The sequence below is a fragment of the Episyrphus balteatus genome, chromosome 4, assembly GCF_945859705.1.
Source record: "Episyrphus balteatus chromosome 4, idEpiBalt1.1, whole genome shotgun sequence".
NCBI lineage: Eukaryota > Metazoa > Arthropoda > Insecta > Diptera > Syrphidae > Episyrphus > Episyrphus balteatus.
Window position 1 is genome coordinate 10,694,914 of NC_079137.1, and position 20,663 is coordinate 10,715,576.

At 30.0% G+C, this 20,663-nt stretch overlaps 2 protein-coding genes across 2 annotated transcripts in view; one reads left to right on the top strand and one right to left on the bottom strand.

Annotated features, from left to right (window-relative positions):
- The window catches only part of LOC129919602 (putative uncharacterized protein DDB_G0267840), a 105,112-nt gene that overhangs the window by 18,030 nt on the left and 66,419 nt on the right, over positions 1-20,663 (top strand). The gene's annotated exons all lie outside the window — the stretch shown is intronic.
- LOC129918168 (uncharacterized) lies at positions 1,152-18,855 on the bottom strand. The gene is made up of 2 exons (XM_055998542.1): positions 18,102-18,855; positions 1,152-1,339 (listed from the first exon to the last, which is right to left on the bottom strand). Exons 1-2 carry the CDS (start codon positions 18,853-18,855, stop codon positions 1,152-1,154), a joined length of 942 nt encoding a protein of 313 aa, XP_055854517.1.

The following is a 20,663-nucleotide window of genomic DNA, read 5'->3' on the forward strand; positions in this document are numbered from 1 at the left end:
TTTAAAGTAAAATTTACATAATGTATTTTACCGTCATTATTGTTACTAGTATAGTGCGCCTTCAATTGACATGCTCTACGAGTCGTGTAAATTAAATTTTGTATTTTTGTTTTTTTTCTTTGAAAAATCATAAACCTCTCAATTCTGCTGACTAAAGAAGAATCATAAGACGAAGAATTGACCATTTAACTGTCATTCTTTGTAAAATTAAATCGTAACTCCTAACTCAACTAGGAAAAAAAAATCCACTACTCTTGCTGTCAATTACATGAATAATATTCGCGAGGCTAACGAAATTGATCCAATTTTATTCTTTTCTTTTTTTGCCTTCGATTTCTTTTCATTTTTTTTTAAGTTTTGTTCAAGGGTTCAAAGGAAAAAGTATACCAAATGGATTTTCTAATACACTGAGAGAAAAATAGAAAAATAAAATCGATTTTTTTTTATATACAATTTAGACAAGCTTTTACTTTTTTTTGAAATTTTAGATTTAAAAAAAAATGCCAAGGACTATCAAAAATATACTCTTTAAATGGTTATTTGTTTCGGTTTCCACCATTGAAAACCTCCGAGTTCCTGAGATATGTATCTTTATCCAAAGTTTGAAAATTTCAAATTTACGTCAAAACTTTGGAAATTAAATTTCGAAAAGAAATATCTCACCAGAAGGACATTCTAGAATGTTTATATTTGAAAAAATCGTTGGAAATTAGTTTTCGTATTCGAAAAATTTGAAAAAAATTCAGGTCCAGTTTTAAGCTCAAGTTTTGGTAACTTATCTTTGAATTTTTTGCTTAAAAGACCTTTTTTTATAAAGTTTGTTTAATGAGAAACTTTGTCTTGAGAAGTTGAATTTGGAACTCCGCCTTTTAAGTCAAAAAGTTTCTTAGAAAAAGAACACATTTTTTTTAAGTTTTAAAAATTTCTATTTTAACTTTTTCTCTCAGTGTATTCAACCGAACACTTTTAATTCTGTTCTTCCTGGCCTTAATTAAACTTCTCTTAGCTGTGACAGACTGTCATCTCACCCGAAAGGAAATAAGAAAAGAAATGAACAACACGAAAAAAAAAATCCCAGTAAACCCTAACCAAACCCTAGTACTAGTTTCCTTAGTGGGCTTGAAACTCCCACAACAACGGCCATCATTAGTTCATTCATTTCTACAATTTCTCCAGCAACCGACAGTCCATCGTAGCTTGTCTGTCAATTCAATGGTGTTGCTGTTGCCCTTATCTTCTATTTCATTAAAATGCAATCTTAATTTGTTGCCCTCTTCACATTCACATCCGTATCCGGTAATGGTTGGTTGGTTGGTTGGTTGGTTGGCTTGGTTGGTGTCTTAAAGAGTTACTTCACAAAAACAAAAAAGAAAACAGGACGAATGGAGCGAGCGAATTCATCTCTTCAACCACTCACATCGAGAGTAATTAAATGTATAAAGCTTTTCCTCGTTAACGGGTTTGGGTTGATGGTTTGAATGTTGATGGCGATAGTGTTTTTATTTTTATTTCTTGCGGTTTGGCTCGGTTTACTTTTCTATTTTTTTTTCTTCTTCTACTTCGGTGAGTAAAAGTTATTTTAAAAACAAAATGGTTACACGAAAGCACGAGAGCACCTTCTTTTTCATTTCTCTAGAGAACGATGACAGATAAAGTGACAGATATGAGTTTTGTACACAACAGAGTAACCCAGAGTAAATGTGTAACTTTTTGCTTTTCATTTTAATTTTTTGTGTTATTTTCATTCATAGAAATTGTGAATGGGAAAACTTAAAAGTGAACACACACATTTGAAACAAGACTAAACCACATTCCTGACAAATTTAATATTCTAATGAAATTGTAAAAAAAAAATATAAACAAAAAACAAAAACAAAAATGGTACACTCACAAACACAAATTAAATGTAACAGTTTGCATTTTCAGTTTGAACTTTTACTAATTGAATTGAGTTGCTCGACATAAATTACAGGGGCGGACTTGGTTGGTGTTATTGGGATTCCATTCGGTCTCGAAAAAGTTTTGGAACCTCATAAAAATGTTGGTACTCTAAGTTAATTCAGAAAGTAAAAAGAACTATCACGATTACTCTGGAGTTTAAGTTTAGAGCCTTTAGTCAAAAACCATTAACTTTTAAATATTTGTAGTTGTTTTTTTTTTTTTTTTTAAGACCCTATAATTCAAAACTACATCAATTTTGGTTAATCGAGTTTTGTTCAAGATAAAAAGATATTTGAATGTAAAAACCACCTTCTTTTAATTCCTCCTCTCTCTCTTCAAAAAATTTCGGACCTCACAAAAATGTTCGGACCTCAAATAAATGAAAAATTGTGTAGAAATGGTCGGTTTTAAACCCAACAATTTAAGAGATATTATTTTAAGATAGACACAAAGGGCCTGTCGTTTTTTGTTTAGGACCTCTTTTGATGTAAACAAAATGAAACCGAATATGACCTTAGGTAAAGAAGATAGATAAGTGAAAAGGATCATACTCCTTAACCATCTCCAACTACGAAAAGTCTTGAGACCTTAAATTAGAAATGATACATGTCTAAAACTCAAACTTGAAGTCTAGAATATTCATACAAAGTTAGAACGTTTCACCAACTAATGTATTTTGCAGCCTTCTTTGCAACTGATTGAAAATTCCACGTTTTTTTTTTTTAAGAAAGTTATTGTTAAGACCTAAGAACAACTTACAATTTGTACAAAATTACAAAGAATCTGCTAAGAATATAATTCGAGTAAAAATACGAGTGAATCTCAAAAAATTCACTGTATACAATTCAATCTCACAAACATTTTTAGAACTCTCGTAAATTTTAGAACCTCAAATTAATTTTTTTTTAAAACTAAATTATTATGCTTGCTATTTAATAATTTTCCATTATTTTTGAGACCCTATAGAGTAAAAAAATCACAACAACTCTAACCATTCAAGTTTTCTCACAGTTAAGTTGAAGATCCTAAGACGTTTATTGGTAAAACTCATGCTAATCATCTTTCAAAAATTTGGACCTCCTTAAAATTTCAAAACTATAAAAAAAATATGTTTACAGACACTTGTCATAACGCTCCAAATTATAGTTATTTCCTTCTTACTTAGGACCTCCTATGAAAAAAAAACAAAAAACCTGGCTTTGACCAATCGCGATTTTTCTTAAAAATTCACATATTTTTAAGAAGTTTTTTTAGACCTACTTAAGCTCCGATATATTTTGGGACCTTGAAAAAACAATACAGTATATCGAAACTTCAGTTTCAATGTGTTTTGCGAACCATTTTTTCTATTTTTTTTTTCATATAACACCAATTTAAGCTTAAAAAAACAACTGTTGAGACCTCAGAAAAAGGGTTTTTAAAGAAATCAATTAACGAATAAAGACTTATCGCAAAGATCCAATGTGATGGACAATATGACCAAACTCCCATTTGAAAAACGAACTTACTTGAACCTGTTACAAGAAGTTAGTTGATTCATTAAAACCTGTTGCACGGTGAAGACTTCTAAAAAAAAGTCTCCACCGAAATGGGCGCCCATTAATTTTCCCTACTATTCACTTTGACAAATCCAGCCGTTTTACTGCTAAAGGTGTTTGTAATACGCAGTTTATATTATTAGTTTTTTTTTTGTTGAATTAAAGCAACAAGCAACAAACGAAGTGGATTTATCAAATGAAACAAATTAAATAAAAAGTTTTGAATTGATAATGAGATTGGGTTAGTTTAGGCAAAAAGCAAAATTGACATGTTTTTGGAAGGACGAGTTGTTTAGATTTTATTCTGATTAAAAATGTTTGCATTTCTATTTTATATATACAACTATAGTATTTACCTTTTAGCCAAAAAAGTTTTTTGTAAATTTCATTAGCGTTTCAATTATATACAAGTATTTTATATGTTTTCCACTTTTTCAATAGATGAGAGTTTTAAATTAAATGAAGGTAATTTAAAATTAGTTTTTTTTTTTTTTTAGTTTTTGGTTTTTCAAAGTAGAGTGCATAGTTACCGATTGTAGTATTTTAATTATAAAAAAAACTTACAAACATCTAAAATATAAATTAACTTTTTCAATTTGTTTTAGAAAAGCTGGATTGATATAAATGTTGGTAGTTTGTTTGGGATAGGAATGAAAATAATAGGTACAAACTATAAACTATACAAATACATGGATGTAAGAATTGATTAACGTTGACAGACTTTTTAATTAAAAAAACATCAGTTTTTAGTTTGTTGTTTTAATGAAAAATGAAAAAAAAAAAAAAACACATCAACGTCACTATTGATTGCATGACAGTGGCAGAAAGTGATTGTTAATGTGCATTCATTGTTCTTCTATTCATGCTTTCATATCGAAATGGATTTTAGACCTTGGAATGAAATGAATTTTTCTTTCTTTTTTTTCATACAAAAATGAGGAAGGTATGATAGGAATATCTTTGTCCTTCGTTGATGGATAGATAATTACAGTCTTTTATTTAATTGAGACCATTGGAGATGAAAAAAATTAAGAAATTCCCAAAATCAGGGAAAATATTTCTACAAGAAGGACAAATAGAAATGCACTGTAAGAAAGCCCAAAATATTAAAGGAAAAAGGCAAAAAAAGGGAATAAGAAAACGTAGGCTCAGGAACTCACAAAAAATAGAAAAAAAGTTTACAGTTTCCTTGTGCTTCTTTGTTTTCATTTTGTATTTATAAATATCACATTTACTTACGATTTTAATTTTTTCTACCAAACACAGTGTGAATTATAAACAACGAACAAAAATAAATAATTAATTCTTTATTATAAGCCTTGAAGAAGGATGAAAATATTTAATTATCCCATTCTCCGAAGAGGATATCCCAACTAACACAAAAATTTCTGTTAGTTGAAATCTCGAAAGTAAAAGCTTTTATAGAGCTTGTATAGAGCTTGCTTCAGAATTAAATTGCTTATAGAAGTTCAAACTTGTTTAACAACTCTTAATAAGTTGTTTAAATACTGTTAAATAATATTTACCGAAGAAAACTTGTTTTTCGGAGAAGCTTCGGTAAATGAACTTATAGAAGCTATACAGAAATTACCTAGTTTTGTATTTTTTGTTTTGGTTTTGACATTGAATAATCTAAATTGGAATTTTTTTCATAAAGTATAATCAAATGAAAACCTATTAAAAAAGAAAATTGTTTTATGTATTTGTTTTTTTTTTCTCTATAATTTCGATAAGACTTGTATTAAAAATCTATTAAAGCTCTTAGGAAGCTATCTGTAAAATATCAAAGCTTCGGTAGAGGTTCGTTTAAGCTTCTTATAGAGATTGTTATATAAAATCCAACTTGTTTAACATTCTCCTTTTTCCATGCCCAACAACCTAACTAAATTTTAAAAGAAGCTTAAATTTTACTTCGATAATACCTTCAACAATGCTGAAATGTTAGTTGGCATGCTCCTTTAGGTCTCTAAAATAAGATTAAATACGAGAATATTCCTATTTATAAATGAATTCATGAGATATAACATCGGAAGAGACACTTGCAGCTGAATATATAGCACTACGAACATTTAAAATTCTCATAGGATTTTCCACTCTTTTTCTTTCAATTCACATTCAATTCAATTTTTTCATGAATAAACTGGATTTGAAGATGAATTTATGTGCCATAACATGAAAAAGTCTTTTTGGGCTAAATAAAATGTAATGAAACAAAAATTTGAAATTCTCATAGGATTTTGCACTTTGTTTTTTTTTTCAGTTCACATTCACTTCTTAAAGAAGTTTTGATTTTTTTCAAGAATAAACTGGATTTGATTTAATAACAATTAACAGTTATTTTTATCGCCAACTATTTAATCTGGTAGTTCTGAATAATATTGTCTGAATGAGTATTTGAAGCTTTCAGTATCAAATGCAAGACTGCTAAAGAATCTAAAATTAGTAGAAAATATTCCATTTTTCTATGGTGTTCCACGATTTTATTTCTAAAAATATAGTTTTTGTGGTTAAATAGACATCAACGCGAGCGGAATCTGGAGGAGAGGGAAAGAGGCGTGGGGGACAGCAAAATAAAAACTATTCAGTTATTTACCCGAACTTTGAATGTTTAAGATTCTCGAGAAAATTTATTTTGATGTAATTATGTAATTCAGTCAATACCCTATTAAACTTAATATTGTTGTTCCCAACATATATTATTGAATAACGTTATCTGATTTCAAAGAAATCAATTTGCTCAAAAGATATACATTTTAATGAGAATCTCCATTTGTGCATAAAATTAACAAAAGATAACTTTCAAAAACTCATTCGACCAAAACAATAATTTATATCGATAACTTCAAGATCATAATCTTTGTAACACAACTTGATTCCAATCAATAATGGTTCTGTTGATTCCGCTTGGCTTCTTGTTGTCATTTCTTAAACTTAAAATTCTATTCCTTTTCCTTCTCCCTCTCCCCATTTCCTTAACAAAAAAAAAAAAAATAAAACTTTTCAATACAGAAAATTTATTTCATGAATTTAATTTTCAATTTTATTTATTTCCTGGCAAACTTGCATTTAGTTTCTGCATTAAATCGAACTTTATCCTCTTCACACACTCACTTTCACCAAATAACTTTCCTGACCCAGTTTTTCAAAAAAAGGAAGAAAAATAAAGAACATTTCTTGTATTGTGTTTTATCGAATAGTCTGAGAAGTAGAGTTGACATTTTGGCGAGAATATTTAATCTAGAAATATACTTGCTATTTAACATTTTTCATTTTCTACTTGTCACTTAGCACATATCACTTATCACTTAGCACTAAGCACTTATCACTTATCAATGAAGTAAAATGAAAACACCGGCAACACTTTCCACTTACCACTTGCCAACTACCACTTCTCAGTTATGACTTAGCACTAGGCAATTAACCAACCATTACACACTTATCACTTATCACCACCTTTCAACGTTTACAAAAAAAAACCTTTTTAAAGTGTAACAAAAAATTAATAAAAATGCCAATTAAAAGTAGGTACATACATCTTCAAAAATTCTCAAGTTAAGTAACTTTGAAATTGGAAATTCTCTCAAGCCCCTTTCGTCCAGACTATACCTATAAGAAAAGTAAAATCAAACAAAACTCTCATCATTCTTTCTTATAACTCGAAGGTTACCTATTCTACACGTATATAAAGTTATCCCTATTACAAAATTTCCATATGGGAATTCTTAAACTTTCTACCAAAAAGAAACGAAATAATCGCCCTGCTCTTCCAACGAACTTCGACTTTTCTTGTGTTAAAATGAATTCGAAGAAAACACTTCGTTATCAATTTCCATAAAAAAAAAAAAAAAAAAAATATGTAAAACTTAGGAAATGTTTGATAAAGAGATATTAGAAGAAAACATATTCTTAACCTACCATCTTTTTTGAAGAATGAAAAGGAGAAAGACCTGAGAAGAGAAGAAAGAGAATTGTTAATGGAAAAAGATATAAAAAAAATATAAACTAACTATTTGCACAACATTAAAATATTTTCATTCGATTGGAAAAGTTTTTATATTTTTTTATTATATTTTTTCGTCCTATAGAAAATCCTTTCGGTCTCTCTCTCTTCTCGTATTCTTCAACACTTTAAGAGGCAAGTCGATCATATCGTCCATGTGTTACATATCGAGCAGTTTCACATGTTTTATTTCTTCTTGTTTTTTTTTTTGTATAGAAAGATAAATCCTATCAAGTTTAACCACCTCCCCATAGTGTGACATGGTTGCCAAGTAAGGTGATTTTAAGTGAAATTTATTTTTATCATTAACTTCGAGACCAGATTTATTTTACGAACATACTTCTTAGCATTAAGCAATAAGCATTAAGCATTAAGCAGTTAGCAGTAAGCATTGAGCACTAAGCGCTAAGCATTAACGTTAAGCATGAAGCATTAACCAATTTATCATTTAGAATTTAACACTAAGCATTTCGCGTTTAGCATTTAGCACTTAGCATTTCGCATTTAGCATTTCGCGTTAAGCATTAGCATTTGGGATTAAGCCTAAGCACTAAGCATTTGGCGCTTAGCATTTAGCACTAAGCACTTTGCATTTAGCACTAAGCATTTCGCATTTCGCGTTAAGCATTTAGCATTTGGGATTAAGCTTTAAGAATTTAGCATTTGGCGTTTAGCATTTAACATTTAGGATTTATAATTTAACACTTATCATTTAGCACTAAGCACTGAGCACAGGAACAACAATTTAGTAAAAAAAAAAGAACTTGATGGCAACTATATCAACTTTTTTGTGAAGACTAAAACAAATGAAAACTATTTGCGGCAGCTTTTCTCGAATGGCACTTTCTAGGAATTCCGAAAGGCACGTGCGAATGTGTGGAAATAACTTTTCAAATAGAAGGGCATAACACACACAACACATACGTACATTTATATGCTCTCCAAACTTCCCATTATCAAATTTCATACCCCTACCTATCCCTAAAATCGAATTCGGATGATGGTTATGCTGCTGCAGGTGTATGTTTGTTTGTATGTTTTTGTTAGAAGAGGGTGCTGAAGCATATATAGAGAGAGCATCAGGGCAATGTGTAAAAAACTTTTTCACTTTCCAACATCTGTTTGACGGGAATCGTATAGTTTTTCCCATAATAATTCATAAGGATTCGCAATTCCGACGAGTCCTGTGGCAATCTATATAGCAAAAAGGATAGTGAAACAGAGAGAGAGGGTTTTTTTGGAGGTGGTAACTCTATATAACAACTGTTATTTGGGTAAAAAAAAAAAGAAGTTTGTATATTCGAGAGATTTACAACTGAAATTTTGGGAAAAGTTTCTGCATTGAAATATGTATTCTCTTCGCTTAATCCTTAAATGAAATTTATTTCCTCTGATTCGATAAAAACTAATCCATCATAATCCTGGGCCCTCCCTTCTTCTGTGTGCGTTTAGTTCAGTTTTTTTTTTTTTTTTGTTTAAATTTTGAAATAAAATTAAATTCTCAAAATCTGAGTTGGGAATTCCTTATGTTTCATTGTATCCTTTTTTTTCCTAAATAATTAATTAATTAAAATTGTATTTCCGGTAGTTAAAACTTAAAGGATCCCTGCTGTGTGCCAACTGGTGTTTTATCAAATAAGAGAAAACAAGAGATTTCTTAAAGCTCAATTCAATGAGTTTGTTTGAGTTTGTAAGTAAAATATTGAAGATTCTGAAAGTGTGAATAAGAAAGGACATTGATTGAATGAACGATTATGGCTTTTGAGGAAATGAAGGCAAGAATATTAATAGTGCAATTGGAATAGTTCTACACAAAAAAATGTGAAATTGAGATGGCAAATATTTACACAAAGAAAATAGCACGTTTTTCTTTGGTTTCAGGGAGAAAGTGTATAGATTTTGGAAAGAAGCCAATCGTGCATGAAATTATACAAAAGGGAAATCATTTTGTGAATTGGAAAAGTTTTATTCAGAATATTATGCTCAATTAATCAATTTTAAATTTTGAAATATTTTGGATCTCAAAAAAAAAGGGCTATGTTTTGAATATTAATTAAGTGGTAAAATCTTTGAAACTGATATGGAAAATTGTACTTTTCAGAAAAAAATGTTCCCTCAAATTCTGTTTTAACGAACAGAGAAATCTTATACACTGATGAAATACAGAATGAAGGTTTAAGACAAAGGAGGAACAAAAGGATGCATGAAATTTTTTTTAAATATTTTTGCTTTAAGGGTGTTAAAGACTCTTAAGAGTCTATAGTGAGTCTTGAGTGAAAGGGTGTTTTTTTTTTTAAGAAGTGATGAAACTAAGAACAAATACCACAAAAACTGGGACCAAAATAGTACCCCAATGAAAATTGGTAAAAATGTTTCATTGCTAATAGAAACCAGGACCCTAAGCAATCTATGCAAATATTTTATGTGAAAAGGTGGTTTTTTTTGCAAATAAGAAAAATATGCTTCAAGTCCAATAAAATCAATGGTAGGTATAAATGGTACTCTTACGAACGTCATTAAAATTGTTGTGTCTCTATGCCATAAGAATTAAGAATTAAATAAGACTTTTTTTTATGTAAAAGGGTGTTTTTTTAATAGAGAAAAATCTATTGCAAAAACTAAGTAGATTAGAAAATAATAATGGTTACCTGCTTTTGAGATTGGAAGCAAGAATCTTAAGTGTCTATAAGAATTTCAAGTTTTAAAGGGTGTTTTTTTTTCAACCCTAATAAAATTAGATGAAAACGTTGCATTTGGGATAGAAAGCAAGAAAAAAGAGTATTCATTAAATAATTTTGTTTGAAAGGGTGTTTTGTTTAGTAAATTTCAAAGATCAAATGGTATAATGTCTAGGAAATTAAGATTAAACGTTCAACTTGTCATCGAAAACAAAAAATAAAATGAATTTTTTAGTGAAAGGGTGTTTTTTTTTTGGATGAATGACATAGGTATTTACTGTCAAAAATCAGTTTTTACAAGTAGCACTCGATTGGAACCGAACAATAACGTTACGTAAGGATGAGAATCCGGTATCTATGGAAGTGAAGGGTGTTTTTTTATAGAGCAAGAGTAACCTTTGTCTCTTTGTTCCTTGTCACACTGTTGCCTTGCAGATTATGTAGTTTTCCTTCAATTACTCAAACATTTCAAAACTGACAATATAATCAAAAACCCATATCGTTATTTTGGGCATTTCAATGCCCAATTTCAATTCAAGCAATTCAAAACCACATCAATTAATAATTCTCTAATCTAATACAACATAAAACCAGCTTTCGATTAAAATTGAATGTTAAGACAATTCTTAAAATGATCATCAGAATACTTCTAAAATAATTGATAAGCATCAGGTGTCAAATACAGAAATTCCCCAAAAATACATATCAAGTTCGTTTATCAATTTAAATCCAATTATGAATAAACATTTCTCGTTTTCTCTATCCCAGTCTCTCTTTGTGTCTTTATGATGATATAGAACATCATATTCCCACCCACAATTTTCCTCTTTCTCTGTGCCTTTTTGGTTTTGCATAAATTAAATATATATTTGTTGTATTAAAGGTAGGTATGTGCGTTATAGAGTATAGTTTAAGGACCTTTTTACGCTTGAGGGATTTCAATTTAACAAAATCATAAACAAAAGGGATTCAAATTGAAATATACAAACAACATCCGATCTGAGAGATGCGTTTGACTTCTTTTTTTTTAATAAAAATAAAGAAGAACGAAGACTCAAATCTCTATTTCATTGTATAGAATATGTGAGAAGACAGGGGTGGATTTAATGATTTTGTTTTTAAAATCTCAACATGACCTACAAGCTATTTTGTAAGGTTTTAAAGGAGAATGGGCATTTTGGACGTTTAGCGGCCATTAATGAAATTGGTATCAAATGAAAGAACAGTAACTTAGGAAAAACTTTTACTATGGAAGTTTGGCTGTATTGCGTAAAGAATGCAAGATATTGCAATATTAGTATTGTTAATGCATCTTTCAATGTGTAAAGGACAAATCGAATTATATTTTGATTTTAAATACAAAAAATGATACTCTGTCATTTTCCCTAAGCCTGAAGACATTATTCTTGAAAATCCGGCCAATAGAACTCATAATATTAGATTTTTAAGCCAACCACTTCTAGATTTTGTTCGAGAGTTTTCAAACGGTTAAAACAAACTGAAAATTGAACGATAACATTATCAAAAAAGGCTTGAAATTGTTGTTTTAAAAACCTTATAGTTTGGATTCTAGTGGTTGGATATTCAAGATAAAGGTCTTCATACTCAGGTAAAATTACAGAGTATCATATTTTGCACTTAAAATACCCATTAAAGCTACAACATTGAGACAATCTATAAAAAGTGTTAAATGCAAAAATGCATTTTAAACCTTTGTGAAGTACATCATAAGGATAAAACTTCTGCACACTATATGTACGACTTAGTTACATCAAAAAATAACAAATTCATTCCTGGCCGCGTAACGTCCACGTTCCATACAAACTTGCCCATTCTCCTTTGAAGGTCCTAATGAGGTCTTATTTAATCTTCTTGGCATGATTCAACCATTTGTGAGCCCTAAAAGGGATAGCAACCCAAAGAATAAAAATTAAATTTTTTAGTAAAAATATTATACCTACTTAAACCCTTTTTTAAGATCCTAAGCAGGCTTAAGACCTCAAAAAGGGTTTACTTTACTTTTTTTCTCAAAATCAGTAAATCAACAGACTTTCTGTAACAAAAAACTTAATTTTCTATTACCTACATCTCAAGACAAAAAACTTCGAAAAAATTTTAAGACCCCTCGAGTCTTTCTTTGAAAAAAAACTTTCAATAATTTTTAAATTTGAAGGTCCTAATGAGGTCTTATTTAAACTTCATGGCATGACCTAACCATGTGTGAACTGCTACCTCAAGAGATTAAATAAGAAAAATTGATTATTTAATAAAAAAAACTATTTAAAACCTCCTTAAGACCTTAAAAAAGTATTGCTTACTTTATTTTTCTCAATATCAGTATCTTAAGAGACTTTCCATAACAAAAAACTGAACCTAATATTAAATCTCCAGACAAAAACATCGAAAAATTTTCTAAGACCCCTTGGGTTTTTTATAAATATCCTATAAGAAGTTCCCAAGTATTTTTGATGATCTTTCTTCTTTATAATATTATAAATAAATATTGAGAACTTCCATAAACATTCGAAACTATATTTTAAAACATTTAACTCGATGGGCCCCTAATTTTTTCACTTGGGCCTCAAGCCTTTACACATCTGCGCCTAGGAAAATCCATCCCTGTATAAAAACAACAAAAGCTTCTCTATTGCCCTTTCACATACACTCACACTCATGGCATTGCGAACAAAAAAAAAAAAAAAGAAAGAACACAAATCCTCATCTAACCTTAGGAGGAGGAAAAGACCGTTAAACAGGACACTGAACTAAATGAGATGAAGAAGTGAGGTCCCTCTAGCAGCGCAATGCCGCTTAGTATATGGCAGGAAGTGATGGGGTAAACGAATGGCAAACGTCCACATAGTATCCAATTTGATATGGTGGCTACACCTATGGCACCCAGAGATCGTAATCTGGAATCCGCTTTTGTCCTTTAACCGTTTTATAGATACGGGACTAAAGTTACCCAGTGAAAATAGAATAGCAGATCTAGAAAGGAGCCTAGATAGAATAATAGGGATGGACTGTGCTTGTGAAGATACTTTTCTATGAGCAAAGAAAAGAAGACAAGCAAAAAAAAAAAAAAAATAAGCAAATCCAGTAGCATGAATTTCATGCGTCCTTGTGGAAATTTATTGGCAATTGTGAACAAAACACACTGAAAATGGAGACGATGAGAATGGAAATTCATCCTAGGAAATGGACGACACGCGGTTGATGGTAAAATACATACACACATACATTCCACAAACATAAACACAACACACATACAAATCTACATCAGATTTAAGGAGAATTCTTGCAACAGAAAAAGCAGCAGTAAGCAATGCCAAATAAGGATCCTCAGTGTATCCTTTTTTCATTGCCCAGCTGCCGCATTGTTTCCCAGAAAAGCTATATCTGATTGAAACAGCAGCTCCAGTCTGCATTTTATTACTATTTTTTTTTTTTGTTTTTTTTTTTTTTTTTTTTTGATAGAAGGACGATGGATGTCCGTCGACGACGAGTCCTTTTTTATGTTGGCCTGATATTTTTGCGAACTCTTCAGGTCCTCGCTGAAGAGAAAGAGAGTGCACAGAAGGTTAAACGGAGGGTGATTCCAAATGAATATCTAGCCGGATAAGCTGAGATTTGCTTTTGGTCTAGCAATTGTATAGAGCAGAGGTACCGCTACTCGAGGTTATATATAAAAAAAAAGAGGGAGAGAGAAAAATCTAGAAGGCAATTAAGAAGCCAGAAAACGGAATTGTTGCTGCGCCTTCTTTATATAGATGAGTGTATAGACAGGAGCTTGCAATTTTTTCTTTTTTTTGTTAAATATGCCACTGAACCGAGGACGAAAGGACCATGACGCTGATGATATAAACTCCCTCAAGCTCTTAGGTTGAATTTGTGTTTGAGTACTTTTGGTATTTTTTTTTTTTTTTGGTTCGAAGAATCAGTATCGGCAGAGCCATTTAATACTGCGGCTTTGTTGATTTTCATTTAAGGGAATCGAAATGTGTTGACTTTTGTGAAATGGAGAAAAAAAAAGGACGACAAACGAAAAAAAATACAAAATAAAATGAAAAAATCCTGAGAAAAAATAGAAAAAATAGCAAATAACAATTGTTTTTCCGAAATATAGGAGGACATCTCGAAATTTGGTTTCTCGATTTCCTTTTTTTTGGTCAAATATTGAATAAATTGAGTTTGAGACCCAATCAGTTGCACAGGATAAATAAATGAGAGGATATTAAGAGCAAATCCTTGACTTTTAATTGGTCTATGAATTTTGATTAATTTTTATTGGAATTAGGTGAGTCTTTTTTTTCGTGGGCGATAGGACAAATTCTATTTGTCAAGTGAGAGCTATAAGCGAATGGAATAGCTTGAAGGAATTTTAAATTGGGCGAATAAATGGGTGTGGACAATGGCTACGGTATACGATGATGGACGACGATAAACGAAGAAATACGTCGATGGGCTACAATTCAACGTATTTCGAAGATAGTTGACAAAAGAAGACAAAAGATTCCAAAGAAGAAGAAGAAAGACGATAATGAAACGATAATAAATGAAGATAGACGACGATTAAAGAGAAAAGACTATAGACGATGATAGACAACGATTGAGATGACGGACGATAGACAAAATTAGACGACAAAAGAAAACGATTGATGACGATAGACTACGATAGAAAACTAAACTCGACGACAGAAGATGATAGACGAGGGGAAGACGACAGTTGACGGTGAAATACGTCGATAGGCGACGATATAGGACCATAGATGAAAAAAACGACGATAGAAGACCATAAACGAGGAATGACAAAGATGGACGACCGACCATATACGACGATAGATGACGATAGATGAAGATAGTTGACGATAGACGACGAAAAATGACGATAGAAGACAATCGATTTCGAAAGAGGACGATAGATGAAGAAATACGATGATAGACAAACATACCGGGTGTCCCCAAAAGTAATGGATCAAACGAAATATGCTGAATTAAAAATTTATTTTTTTGTCAACTTTCTAGTTCAAAAATTTAGAAGATCTCATAGTAAAGTACTTAAGCTAAAGAATAAGACCTTACATATTTATATCTGTATGTTTTGTAGAAAAAACGGAATAACTTTTTGAATCCAATCATAATTTACAAAAAAAAAAGCTAAAAAAATTACCTTTTTTTCTTTTCTCATTACATAATTTTTTTATATATGTGCCCTTAATTATGAAAGTGGACTAAGTCACTCCTAAAAATGGCATCAAATCTAGCATAAAAATAATTATTCTTTAATTGGTAAAGTTTATTTGAAAGCGAAATTGCAGTAAATAAACTTCTTTATTGCTCCTCTAGTGATTTCATAAAAAAAAATAAAATTAAATCGTTATAAGAAAATTATTATGTAAGTTTTTCTTTAAACAATGCAAAAAGTGACTTAGTCCACTTTCATAATCAAGGGCACATATAAAAAGCTTACAAAAAAATATATCATTAAAAAGCTTATTATTTCTTCTAAAGAATAAAACTATACTCAAATTTTTACAATGCGCAAAAGGCATAAAAATTATTTATTAAAAACAATAATTTTTTTTTTAAGAAAAAAGTGACACTTCTCCCATTATCCAAAAATGTATTTTTTATATGACAACCTACAGTGGTGGCAAAATAATTAGAAACGTTCTCCTTTGTTTACAAAATGTTGTTTTTTTCTTACTATAAATACAAAATATTTAACAAATTTTTAGCAAACATGAGTGATGATACAATCCTTGTAACATTTTAGGAAAAACAATTTAGAATTTATCCAACAAAAGAAAAATATTGCAAAAAATCTAAAATATAGTCCGATTTTGTGTGGAAATATAATTAGAAACACTGAGGAAAAATTACTAAGAAATATCCTGTTTTTGATTTTCAGCATTTACATTTGCCAAACTTGGTCAATTAATTAAACGTACAATTAATAAAAAGGACTATCACCAACTAATTTCTATTAGTTGGTTAATGTGGTTGCAGTCCTCGAAAAATGCCACATGTTCCAAAAAAATAAAAAAACGTCCTTAACAATATTCCTGACACACCAAGCCCTTACTTTTTAGAAAAAGAAGGTGCAATAAAGAGGAGATCCTTAGTAAAACATCAAGCTCTTCAAATACCTCTGTTAAAAAATATTTCTAATATTTTTTATTCATATTAAGAACATACAAACATTTTGAAAAGAAAGAGCGTGTTTCTAATTATTTTTCCACCACTGTATAATAAATTTTACACCATCTGAAAGCCTATTATTTCACCTCAAAATATTCACATTAACCATGTCTTTACGACATCTCCAAAAAGAGCTTTTTTTTCTTCCATTACTTTAAAGTCCAACTTCTAATAAATTTTATACCATCTGAAAGCTCATTATTTCATCTTTCTTATGATGTTTCAATCATATCTGTATGATGTCTACCAAAGAAGTTAGAATGGTCATCGGCAACAGATCTCCACAGGTGGCATTTGATATTCTTGAAGTTTTCCAACTTAAGATTGTGTAACTTGTAGTCAGTGTACCGTAATGCGTGATATATCAAATAAAAGGTAATATTACCAGCATGGTTAATAAAGTTAAATCAAATTTTTTTCTTGTTGTTTTCGTTATCCACCCAAAAATCTTTTTAAAATTGCTTATGCTTATGAATAGTTGATAAATCTACAATGTTATATAAGTTTCAGATTTTTTGAAAGCTCCAAAAAATGACTACAAAAAACAAAAACACCCGAAAATAATCCTTACAAACTAGGTGTATTTCAAAAATTCATATTTCGAACCAAGAGACTAAAAAAAAAATCCTTTATAGACCCCTAATTTTATTTTATTATCTTTAAAATGGCATTTTTGAAATTGACAGAAAAAATTTCCCCTACCTATAATCACCTTTGTCAAAGGTCTACCACATGTTTTAGTTTTAATAAACCATTCATAACTTGGTTTTAAAATTTTTTTCAATACCTTTGTCAGCCTGCCATTAAATTTATCTATCGATTAAAAAAGAATTCAATTTTCTACAACGTCGCGTTTAGAAAATAGCCACTTTTTTGCAATTACGTTAAACCCCTATTTACCCTATTTAATGATTGATTTTTAAAAATCCTTCACTAGTATTCACCTTTAGATGATTACTTTTTAAATAAGTTATAGATATAGGTATTTCTAATAGTTTATTTTTTATTTTTAATTGAAATTTATGCCACACTGCTAAAAAAATTAATAGGAAACGGGGGAAAATGGAGTGGATGCATAAATGGTTCATCGATTTATAAGACGTCAAAATATATTTGAAAAAAATGTGAAATAAAGAAATACAATGTATACACACCACACAAATTCAAATGACACAATTTAAATGGATTTAAAACAAACAAATTATTTATATCATAAAATTTCATTCAAATCTCACAAAAAACCTTAACATTTCTTGATCTTCTCGACTACTTACTGGCTTTTTAAAATATTTCTTCCATTTTTCAATTTAAAAATAAAAACTTCTGCAACAAAACACAAACTAGCAATGACATACGCCAAACCCATTACAATCCAAATCCACTTGAAGTCTTCAACTTTCATCGATCTCAGTTTTGTTTCAAATACAAAATCCAACTTTTTAATTCGTCCAAGTCTAATTAATTCAAAAAATACATTTCTCTGCCAAAAACTGATCAATCCAGCTGATTGCATTTCTAAGATATGAGTGTTTAAAATTTTCTTATAAATTGAATTTTCATTTATTGAAATAGTCACTAGCTTATCTTTCAGCAAACACAATTCCTTAGACCAGCGAAATAATTGTCGACCATAGAAAATTTGTTGATTTTCATAAACTTTCCATTTAAATTTGGGTACAGTGAAGGCATATTTAATATCAAAGCTATCTCGTTGTTTTACAAAAGTTTTTAGATTTCTTTCACCTTGAAATGAATGAGAGTATTTCTTCATTAGATCAGGTCGTAGTTTTAATAATGTCTCATCAATATCTGGTTGATATGCAACAATCTTCAAACCATATGAATTTAGGTCTTCAAAGGACCTTATCATTTGTTCCCTTGGCGGTTCCGTCATGAATGACTGAAGAAATGCATCATACGAAGTTACTATCATGATTCCAAGCAAAAAGATCAGCGAATAAATGAGTTTCGTTGTGAATGAAGAATTTTTTAGTTCAGAAAACGATTGTCCAAGTATTCCACGAAAACAATCGATATAGTAACCACCTCGATGTGGTTTTGATAACTTAGCAGCTGCTTCAAGCAACACCGAAAGCAATACTAACACCACGATTGTTAAACCAAAGGCTTTCAAATTAAACACAAAAGCAAACATTTTATAAACAGGAACGATTTTCTCGATGGGCAACATTACACCAAAATCGATAAAACTATGAGGATATGAGTACCAATCCATCGAATCTTTCAGAAATATCCAACATGAAGCCGATATTTCAACTTTGCCACTTAAAACAAGTTGAGTAATATCGTAGTATGAAAGTGAAACATCTACATTCGATGTATTCAGCAAAGCATTATGCTTTTTAGCAAAAGAATGAAAAAGATGCCCCACATAGCCACCAATTGTTGTATCACCGTTAGCGTTTTTGGAAATAATTTCTGCTGGTTCAACTGCTCCAAAAAGAATTGGTAATGTAGATTTCTGCAGATTTTGCATTCGATTTGGAAAAACATCTGAATTTCTGCTGTCCCAGAAGAATTTTGTAATTGTAAAATTTCCGAAATTACTATAACTGTAGTAAGTCGAAGTAGTTAGAAAATCTTGAAAAACTGCTACAACATTAACTATTCTATTTACCCAACAGAAATTAAAAATGTTGTTTAATTTTTTCAAATTATTTCTTGAAGAATTATTATTTTTCAGCACAAAAATTATCTTACAAAACCGAAAGTGTTGAAGATATTCTAATAGTCGTTGAAGAAATAGTTCACTTGAATCAAATTGAACGATAGTAAATAGGTTTTCATTGAACTTTTCCTTCAAATAAAATGAACTGACTTCGGTTGCAAGGATTACTGGAATGCCAAGTAAAGTTGTAATGTTACGCATGAAGTTGTTATCAAAATAGAAATCAGTAGAAATGTTGTCCTGTGATGGTTTGAAAAGAAAGACGTTATCAAATCTTTCAGCTTTGTTGATAACATCGATAAATGTCAGGAACTTTCCGTCGGTCGCCAAAAATTCAAATGTAGTAAAAACGGAGAGAAAAGCACTAATATTTATTATAATGGAATTCATCATAAATCTTTGTTAGAGAACGATTAAATTTCACTTCTTTTTCGAAGAATTTGACAGCAAATAATGCAATGAAAAACACTTAGACCAGCAGTTTAGTTTATCGGTAATAATTGAAGTTACTAATGTGTTTAATGGATATAAATTCGTGTTAATTTTCTTTATAACAAATTGACGGTGTTATTTATCATTTAATTGAATATGTTTGAAAATTACGGGTATTACTGTTTTTGCATTTACAGAAATCACTTACCAACAAAAAGTTAAACATAGCCGATAGCCATTAGAGAAGAGTTGCGCCGTTTACATCAAGATTTGTATAATTATTCAACATGCACTGAATTAATAACAAAGTGCATGAGATTTTCAGCAAAAAACCCCTGATCCTAGAAAAATGGTTTATACTTTTTTGAAAACGGTGTTTATAATGCAGACAAGAACCTCATCAAACATTTTTGATTTATATGGCTATATGTAAAAAAAATGGCTTCATAAGTCAACATATTCCTATTTCAAATGAGATACTTAAACCCTCTTGGGGCGTCCAAATAAAAATCTGAAAAAGCAGGAGATTTTTTTTTTATTATTTTGAAATAGTTTTTCCAATTATAGGGTCGATAAATTTTGAAAAAAAAAAAAAAAATTTACAGTAGGATGCAACCCATTACAAAAGGGTAATAAATTACGGGCGATCCTAGTTCTGGAAATGGGAGTGGTGAGTTTTTAGTGGTAAAAAAATGGTTTATCTTGAATTCCGGTAAAACTAAAAGTCCTATGTAAAAAAGTTAAATGGCAAAGTTGTAGGTAATAAAAAGACAATTTTTCCACATAAACTCAAAATTTGTTTGAAAAATTCAAATAACCAAATTTTTGATTTACCTATCATTTTTATCCTTTTCAAAAAATTTTTTTCTGTAATGCTGTAATTTATTTATTTCACCTTTTTAATTTTTAATCAAAAAATTCTCGTGTCAAGATATCAGATTTTTTCAAAAGTTGGTCTGCATTTTGTTCGTTGAAAAAATATACAGCAATATGCTATAGTAAATGTTCTCAGAGATTTAAAAAAAAAATAAAATAAAAAAAGCTAGAATTCGAATTTTTTTTTAATCATTATGTACAATTTTGTGCTTTTTATTAAAATTTACAGTTAAATGACTCGATAAACGTAATATTTCATATTATACATTGATAAATCTTACGGTTTAGGATCTAGAAAGTAAAATTTA